The sequence below is a fragment of the Podarcis muralis genome, chromosome 2 (assembly GCF_964188315.1).
Source record: "Podarcis muralis chromosome 2, rPodMur119.hap1.1, whole genome shotgun sequence".
Taxonomy (NCBI): domain Eukaryota; kingdom Metazoa; phylum Chordata; class Lepidosauria; order Squamata; family Lacertidae; genus Podarcis; species Podarcis muralis.
The window spans coordinates 58,048,594-58,057,957 of NC_135656.1; the positions used below are offsets into that span (position 1 = coordinate 58,048,594).

General features: G+C 43.3%; 1 protein-coding gene across 3 annotated transcripts; it reads left to right on the plus strand.

The window, feature by feature from the left end:
* The first annotated feature begins 724 nt into the window (after positions 1 to 724).
* On the plus strand, positions 725 to 7,930 carry TXNDC15 (thioredoxin domain containing 15). Of its 3 annotated transcripts, none has more exons than XM_077924537.1 (5): positions 725 to 847; positions 2,603 to 3,093; positions 4,357 to 4,520; positions 5,081 to 5,211; positions 7,243 to 7,930. In XM_077924537.1, the coding sequence occupies exons 2-5, from the start codon at positions 2,614 to 2,616 to the stop codon at positions 7,437 to 7,439; spliced, it is 972 nt and encodes a 323-aa protein (XP_077780663.1). In that variant the 5' UTR covers positions 725 to 847; positions 2,603 to 2,613; the 3' UTR covers positions 7,440 to 7,930. The 3 variants fall into 3 exon arrangements, with proteins under 3 accessions (XP_077780663.1, XP_028573908.2, XP_028573906.2); XM_028718075.2 differs by lacking the exon at positions 725 to 847 and adding an exon at positions 1,265 to 1,513 and having other exon boundaries at positions 2,606 to 3,093; XM_028718073.2 differs by lacking the exon at positions 725 to 847 and adding an exon at positions 1,297 to 1,513.
* Positions 7,931 to 9,364: the final 1,434 nt, after the last annotated feature.

Here is a 9,364-nt window from a genome sequence, read left to right on the forward strand (position 1 = left end):
AGCTGTGTTAGGTAACCACTGGTCATAGTTTCTTCTGCTTTATCACATTCCGAAAGATCTGCATTATTGCAGTGGTATGTTTTAGAAGTAGACCACGTTACCTTTCAATATCCGAATATGTAATTTCATATTACATTCAATATCCGAAATGTTTACTGCTGTTGTCTGGGTGCAGAAATTGAATCTCCTTACAGCAGGTGTTTTGTTTGTTTTGCTGCTGGTGCTGCTGTAATGAACCCAACTTTAGGAACTTCTACTCTTCTATGACACTGATACTGCAACCCATTTACAGAGCCCCAAACTGTATGAAGGTGTTATTGCTGTGTCTTAATTAGGGGGAGGCGTTCAAGCTAGATCAAACTAACATCAGCTTCCGTCGAATCAGTAGAAGGCAGGACTATATTACCGTAAATAAATAATTGCCTCTGCAGCAGAATACTCGCCGGGAGGCTGGGCAAAGTATTCTGCGGGTTGTAAACAATGTTGCCGCCTCAGGTTGCAGGGTGCTGCGGAATCGATTTTGGTTTAATGCTTTAAACACTTTCAATTTGCGCCAACTATCGTAAATTCATTGTTATTGCTTGGCGTCGGCAGTGGGTATTGTTCTTTTTCCTTTCTATGCATTTAGCAGCCCTATAGCGACCGCTACAGGCTGCATTTCCCACGCAGCCAGAGCTGCGCAGTTCTATGCTTCCTTTTCCTTTCAGGCTGCCTCATGTATCGGGGAGACGCCCGGTTTCGAGCCGTCCCTTTTAGACGGCCCCTCGTCTGGTTTGGATTCCGTTTCCGGACAGACCCAAGGTGGCAAGCCACAGGCAAATCGATAATCACAAAGGCTCCTCCCACGGTAAAAATGGCAGCCGCATCGGGGATCTCTATGGGGATTGCCACAGGGAAGGAAAATCCCGATTTTTATCCGAGCTCTCCTTAGTTTAGATCTGTGCTGGGGAGACAAAAGTACCAAGGCCAGGAGCTCTCTGCCTCAGTCGAACTCTCTTCCCACCCTCGTAAGTTGGTGGCAGATAAACTGAACTAAATAATAATAATAATAATAATAATAATAATAATAATAATAATAATAATAATAAATATTTATACTCCGCCCATCCGGCTGGGTTTCCCCAGCCACCCCAATCTGCAATACAGGCACTTTATTTCTTCCTTGGCAAATCATGACAAGGGCAAGGTCTTGGGTTTCTGCACTGCCGCCTGCCGCCGAACGAGGCACAGTCGGGTCCTCGAGAGAAACAGTCAGGACATCCGGTCCGCCAGCGGACAAAAGGATTGTTCAAGCTCCATAGAGTTTGTTTTCGTGGTGCCCCGGAAACGGAAACGAGTGGAGAGCGGAAGCGGCTGTTGTTGGACTGGACCTTGTATTCCGGTTGATCCGCCGGGTCTTTTCCTTGCCCCCCTCTCCCAGCTCCCCCCTCCCTTGCGAGGATGATGGTCTTGTCCTCGCGCGGGCGGGGGCGGGGCCTCTGGCTGGCCTGGCTGCTCGCAAGTCTTCTTGCAGGTAAGGAGGGCTCCGTTGCTATGGTAGCACCGCCAGGGGAAGGGGCAGCTGAGTGGAGATACTGAGGACAGGCGGCGCGCCTCCTTCGTGCACCTGTGGGGAATGGGGGGGGGGGGGCGAGCCAGCTAGGCTCGCGTCGCCACCCCTTGTTGCTGCTTCTTTTTAAAAAGCTTTGGAGAAGTAGGAAGCAACTCCTCTTTCTTCTGTTTCTCTCTCTGGAGAACAAACAAGATAGGGCAGAAGGTAAAATGTAGTCTTGCGCTTGGGAAACTTGCAGGCCTACGTGCGGCCTCGTTTGATCCAGCAAACCAAGCGCTGCTTTACCAAGCGGGAGCAGATGCCTAAGTGACAGATCTAGTGTTGTGTACTCTTGTTTTATAAGCTTGAAGTGTGCTTGCGGGTCCTAGGGGATTTGGGGGTGGGGGGAAGCAGACCACACAATTCTGAAATTGCCCACCCCTGCTGAATATGTAGAGTGGTAGCCAAAGTTGAACTTGTATTCTTGGGTGGCAGGATTCTATTTTTTGTTGTTGTATGTTTCTTTTCTGTACATATCTTGGATGGGGTCTATTTTCTACAGTACAAAGAAAGACTTAATAAAAAACGACACTGGGCTTTGGTCAACAACACAGTGGTACCTCGGGTTAAGTACTTAATTTGTTCCGGAGGTCCGTACTTAAGCTGAAACTGTTTAACCTGAAGACCACTTTAGCTAATGGGGCCTCCTGCTGCTGCTGCGCCGCCAGAGCACGATTTCTGTTCTTATCCTGAAGCAAAGTTCTTAACCTGAAGCACTATTTCTGGGTTAGCGAAGTCTGTAACCTGAAGCGTATGTAACCTGAAGCGTATGTAACCCGAGGTACCACTGTACTGAATATTTCATGCCACACTGGTATTTATGGTGAGGTGAGGGTGACAGTGGTTGCTGCAGTGTGTGAGCCTCACTGAACGGTTTGCTTCTTTGAGCCCCCTCAATTCACACATTGGATTGTAAGTTCCACCCACTGCTGCGTTGTGGCGTTGAATAAAGATAGATGTACTCCTATTGTTCAGCACTAAAGATGTTATATGTTCTTGCATTTTTTGTAGCAGTAGCTGAAATGGAAGAAACCACTGACTCGCCATCTGAAAAGTTAAGTGAAACTGCTGTACCATTCGCTGTGAAAAGCAGTTCTGTACCTGCAAGCAGCGATGGGCCTAAAGAATCAGTACAATACAGGACTGCAGAGATAGCTGATGCTATGATGGGTAGCAGCATACCTGCAGCTGAGCCTGTAATTCTGTCAGTTGTTCCAGGTGAGTCCAAGGAGAGACAGGTCTTGGAGCATGACACCGGCACCTGTGATGCAGCCGTTGATGGTGAATGCAGTACGCAGGGTATTGTTTCATTTTTATCTCAACCTGGGTCTCCTATACAAGAGCAAGTAATAGATTCACCTGTAGTTCTGGAAGCAGTGCATCCTTCATCAGGAGAGGACTCTAATAGCACAGATGGTATGAAAACCCCAAAAGTGAATTGTGAGGAAAGAAACATTACAGGGATAACAAACTTCACATTACAAATCTTGAATATTTCACAAGTAAGTAGAAAGCACTCTAATTGATTTATATATATATATAAATTATTTTAATTTAAGAGTTTTTTTCATTTGTCATCTTATTATCAGAATTCTTTGTATAAATGTGGAAGGCATAACTTGCTTGAATAAAATTATTCAGGAAGAAAAAGGATGAATTCTGTGTATATTCTGTATTTGTTTTCCTCAAGCCTGAAGGCTGCATCTTATACTACTACCCTTACATCTCACTTTAGACCACCTCACTTTTTCTGGCTGGCAGGACAGATAGTTATCTCCCTACCCTCTGGTGAGCCAAATTTGGCAGGTGGGTGTGGGAACAGTTGTGCATAGCCAAACTGAACTCTCTGCAAACTGCCACACACTGCTCCTTTCAACTTCTGATTTTGGAAGTTGAAAGGGACTTTGGGGGCTGCTTCAAAGAGCAGTCCTAGGAGGGAGAGGCAATTTCTATTTCACGGAAACTGCTTCTTCCTCCTTGAGCAAGGTGCTTTCCTATTGCTTATCTGCCCATGCCTTACTCTAGCAAATAAACATGCCTTGCTCCAGTAAAGAAATAACCAGGAGGTTGCTTTAAGCTGTTGGTTGCTCCTTTGGAAGCCCCACTGTTACCAGTATGACATTGGGTGTAGGGGGGGGGGTGTATGGGTGAGCAGGTGTGGGTCCTCCAAAATAACCTGGCCGGCCAAATTTGGCCTATGCCTGGGATGAGGTTGTGGGTTGTGTCTCTGCTGATGGTGGTAAATAGGTGAATGTCAAAATTTCTCCTGAACTTCATGGTTGCAATGAAAGTTAAAAGCCCCCTAAGTACAGTGGTGCCCCGCAAGACGAATGCCTCGCAAGACGAAAAACTCACTAGTCGAAAGGGTTTTCCGTTTTTTGAGTCGTTCCGCAAGATGAATTTCCCTATGGGCTTGCTTTGCAAGATGAAACGTCTTGCGAGTTCTTGCGAGTTTGTTTCCTTTTTCTTAAAGCCGCTAAGCCGTTAATAGCCGCTAAGCCGCTAATAGCCGTGCTTCGCAAGACGAAAAAACCGCAAGACGAAGAGACTCACGGAACGGATTAATTTCGTCTTGCGAGGCACCACTGTAATTTAAAAACTGTTGTGCAGGTAATAAGTTTTTTTAACCTGAATTGACCAAGTTCACCTTGCATGTAGAAGTACTTTACTGCCTTGTTGAGATCAGGATAATTAACATGAGCAATACTAAGTTAAATAATTTCCCATTATGCCTTTAAAAAGTCACTTTTCTCCTTCTCTTGCAGGATTTAATGGAGTTCTTAAATCCAAATGGCAGTGACTGTACCTTAGTCCTGTTTTATACTCCTTGGTGCCGTTTCTCTGCCAATCTGGCTCCTCATTTTAATTCTTTGCCCCGAGCATTCCCAACTCTTCATTTCTTGGCATTGGATGCCTCTCAGCACAGCAGGTAACTTTTATATCCCTCTCCTTTCAGGACTACTGTACCATCTTCATGTATTTTAAATCAGGGTTAAGCAAATGTGCATTTTAATTTAATAATAATTTGTCTATAAATTTATTTTCCAAAATTTAGGCTGTTTTAATTGCATACATTTTGCCCAGTTCACACTAATCCACCTACCCATTATCAGCACTTAGCAGAAACAACTGAAGACATTTTTGTTCCCACAAAGTTTCCCAGCTGGATGAATATGTCTCTGCTAAGGCTGTCTACTTTGTCTTGTTTTTAAACTCAACTTCTGTTTTCAACTATTTTTAGCTGTTTTTTGTTATACTTTGTACATTGCCTTTGGCCATATGTGGAAGGCAATTGATTAACAATACTATTGATTTTCTAGAGTACCCATTTGAGTCTAAAGTGTGTTGTGACCAAATGAATATATTTCTTCTGCTGAAATTAGCTATGGTTCCAATTTTGTACTGAAAAACGCTCAGTTATTTTATCATGGGGTTAAATGCAAGACATATTTAGCAAAGCTAACTCTTTGTTATCTTATATCTTTACAGTTTATCAACCAGGTTTGGAACTGTGGCTGTTCCCAACATCCTTCTTTTTCAAGGAGCTAAGCCAATGGCAAGATTTAACCATACAGATCGAACCCTGGAAACACTGAAATCTTTCATTTTTAATCAGACAGGTAGGATTTATTTACTCATTTATTTAATATATTTATATTCCACCTTCCTCCCAAGTTTGGATTCAAGGCAGCTTACTACATTTAAAAACATCAGTTATATAATACAGAATAATAAAAAGAAACTCATTGACAACAATAATTAAAATGCACTTCAGTGTATTTAAAACCAACAATTAAAATACAATTTGTCCTGACAGCAGCCCAGTGATCAGTATCATCTGTACCTTAGTTTCCAAAGGTTTGTCTGGAGAGGAAGCCAATCTAATCTCTCTTAGGAGCAGATTCCATAATTTGGGAGGAATCGCAGAAAACACTCTCTCATGTTACCACCAGTCATGCTTCTGATGTTGATGGGACCAAGAGGAGGTATTGACCCAAGGGTCTTAGAACCCAGGCAGGTTCATACAGGGATATTTCGGGTAGCCTGAGCCCAAGCCATATAGGGCTTTATAGCCATCACTTTGAATTGTGACGGGGAACAAACCAGTAGCTAGTAAAGTTGTTTTAACAGTGGGGTAACATGCTTCCTGGAACCAGCACCAGTCAGCAGTCTGGTTGCAGCATTCTGGGCCAGATGAAGCTTCTGAACACTTTTCAAAGGCAGACCCATATGGCGTTTGTTACAGTAGTCCAAACAGGATGTAACCAAGACATTTAACAGATTTTGTAGTCTGATAGCCACATGCCTTGCTGGATAAGTCCAAAGGCCCATCTAGTCCAACATCCTTGTTTTACAGTGACCAACCAGATGCCTATGGAAAGCCTTCAGGGAGGACCCAAGTCCGACAGTACTCTCCCTGTTCCAACTCCCATCCACAGCTAGTTTTAAGATGTTTATTGTATGATCTCCAGGAACATTGAGTTAAAGTTTTGGGAAACATTTCAGCCCTAATCAGGGTGTGAGATTTTGGGGCAATACAGAATAAGGCTCCATGTCCCAGGTACATTGATTTGGGACTAAGGACTATCGAGCACAGTAGGGATGCTTCTGAGTAAAAATGTGCATGTGGGACCTGCAATAAAATGTGATCTGGAGTGCTTCTGTTTGGTGTTACAGCAAGCCGGCCATACCTTGTTTCAGGGGACATTCTGTTCCGTTCTCTCTCTCCAGCCCTCTCCCATTTTCCACTCTTTTTTCCAATTATTGGAGCACCCCCAAGCATTCCAATCTCTCCCTTTTCTTTCTCAAGTAGCTCTGAGTAGCCATCAACTCAACACCTGAGTATGCTATTACAGCCAAATCCTGTCCTATTTGGTAAGGTGGGCTAAGAATCCTTCAGCTCTTGTGTGGTAGCAAGAGTTGGGAATGTAATAGGTATCGCCTGGAGAATGTAGGTGATACATGGGGAGAATGCAAGAGGAGAAGGGTAACTGTTTCAACAGTTATCTCTTCCTACCTATGTTAGCAATGGAGGAAACTCAATGTCTTATGTGTTCTACAGAAGATGGGATAGTAAGTTGGGATCCGCTTTGATTTCTTCCTTACATCCTGCAGCGAATAATAAAGAAAATGAAGATAGAAATAGACTTACATAAGCAAGCTCTGGTCACCACTGACTCATGAGAGAAAGCAGTAAACCTTTCCCTCTACTGATGTGTTTATAGATCTGTATCTGGGCATAAAAGGGAACTTGTCAGTCGAGTTTCTGTTGCTTTTCCCTTGGGAAGCTGAAGAACATACAACTGAAATTGTAGTTGGCTAATTAAGAAGCTGTTATTAAAATAGGAGTTGTAAGCTTTCGTACTGGTACATTTTCAGGGAGAGGTGGAATTAGAGCTGTTTCCAAATGACACTAAAATACTTAAATTTGAGAGAGTCATATTTTACATTACAGTTAGAAATACCTATTTATTTAATGCACCAGGAGGCTATAATTCAAAAATTACAGAGCTCTGATGATGTTCTAGCAGCTGGTAGTTTAAAATGCTTAGTCCTAAATTTAAAATTGTAGGTGCTTTGCGCAAATATCTATACTTAATGTTGATTCTGTTCAATGTTGCACCACACTAATAATGAATACTTTTTTTCAGGAATAGAGCCCAAGTCTGATGTGGTGGTAACTGAGGAAGATCAGGATGGTCCCCTGCCTAGCACACTGACTAGAGGCATAGACTGGCTTCTCTTATTTTCTTTATTGTTCCTCATCAGCTTTATCATGTATGCCACTGTCCGGACAGAGAGCATCCGGTGGTTAATACCTGGTCAAGATCAGGAACATCAGGAATGATATGTGAACTGAGAACTTTGTTTTTAGAACAAGCTAAACAGCATTAAATTAAATGGTGGATCGACTCTTTGTGATTTCTTGTTAGGCAGGACCCTGTATTGTTAATCATACATCACTCAGCAGAAATTCCTTGTGATACAAATATGAACATGCACAGCTGGAAACTGTTCATAAAGTTGTTATGAGGGAATGACAAAAATATCTATACCTATCTGATATGCTTAAGTTTTAGGAACTGTGTGGTGTCTTTTGGGGGACATCTGATGATCTCTAGTAATGCAAATGGATTGCTGCTTTCTATTTAAAAAACAAGGATGTTATGCATCTGTGAAAACTGTTGCAGATGCAGACAGTTCTAATAGGAAAAGATCAGGTATAGGTGTAAGATGCAGCTTTTAGAAAGTTTCCTGAGCCACCCCAGATGGTCATTTTAACTATGCTAGATTTGGAGCTGCAACAATTGACCCCCATGTTTTCCCTACACGCATAAATATATATATATATATATAAGTAGGGAATTTGTATGAATTGGCTCTCTTGTCAATTTGATGCTGTCACACATGTGGTGCTATGATCACAGTATTTGGATGACACTTCTGCTGCTAACATGTCAGAGCTTTTAGTAAGGTTGCACTGACTACTGATACACGAACTTGACATTTATTTATGACTGAACTGGGAATATATGTTTCAGCGTTCTAAAGGGTCAGAAAACACGAATGGGAGGAATACACATACATGATAATAAACATACTTTTTACCCCATATTCCATGTTTTGCAATGTTAATGTAATTTAAGCACTATTGTGAACTTCGATAACCTTGAAAGGGTGTATCTCTACTTGTTCATGTTACTGTTCTTATTTTGATGTGTTATATAAATTAGTATGACCTTTTAAGGGTAGCCAATCCAATCCAATGAAGCTAGCTGCATTCTACATTCTGTACTACAGCAGCACCAAAGTTCTATTGCATTTTAGAGATTTCTGTATCATAATAAATCCATTAACATCCAAGTATCCTTTTGGGCATCTTCAGTGGTGGTCTTGGCATGGTTTTCAGTGTAGAATACTAAAGTGCTTTAATCACACAAGGCACCAGAAACCAAGAAATATCTAACGAAGCAACTGTAGGTTACATTCAGCTCTGGAGATGGCTGTGGTCGCTGTCTTTTGTCCACATTGGCTGAAGTTCATGCGCATTCATTAAGCTGGGAGCTGGGTGTACAAGTTGCTAGATCCTTTGCATCCTTCAAATGTGCAGGTGGGAGAGTTAGCAGTGTGTTTGTGGTGCAGCTATTGCCCTGCAATCCTTATGCAGTGGCAGCAGACTTCCTTCACTGTGGTCAGGTAAACTTGTGAGTTGTCTGCTGAGGGTAATGCAGAGGGGCAAGTACAATAGGAAAGTCTGTTTTTCTTTCAAGAAGCCCTAGGCAGTAGGGACAGAGCCAGGTACTGAGAAAGGTGGTAGCTGTTGTGGGAAAACATCAGGCGGCTGTTTTCTGCGCCTCACAAAGGACACGGCTGGTGGCTCAAACCTCTGGCAGGAGATTTCCCCACAACACCTTTGCTCTTCTAAAAATTGTTCTGCTGTGAGAGCGCAGGCCAGGCGGTCTCCAAGCGACCCCCCTCCCCCCATGGAAGCTGACTCAGGCTGGGGTAGCAGCAGTGCAGAAGAAGGCCAAGGGGCCAGATGCGCTTGAAGCGATTCTCAACCTGTGGGTCCCAGATGATGTTGGACTACAACTCCCATCATCCCTCAGCTCTGGCCTTGCTAGCTAGGGGTGATGGGAGTTGTAGTTCAACAACATCAGAAAGGCTGCAGGGCATAACGAAAATAAAGTGGGCGGGGAGAGCGACGGCCTCTCGCGCAGGAGGCTTGCGGTTCCATCCCGCCTCTCCCTCAGCCGGGGAGAGGGGGAGTGG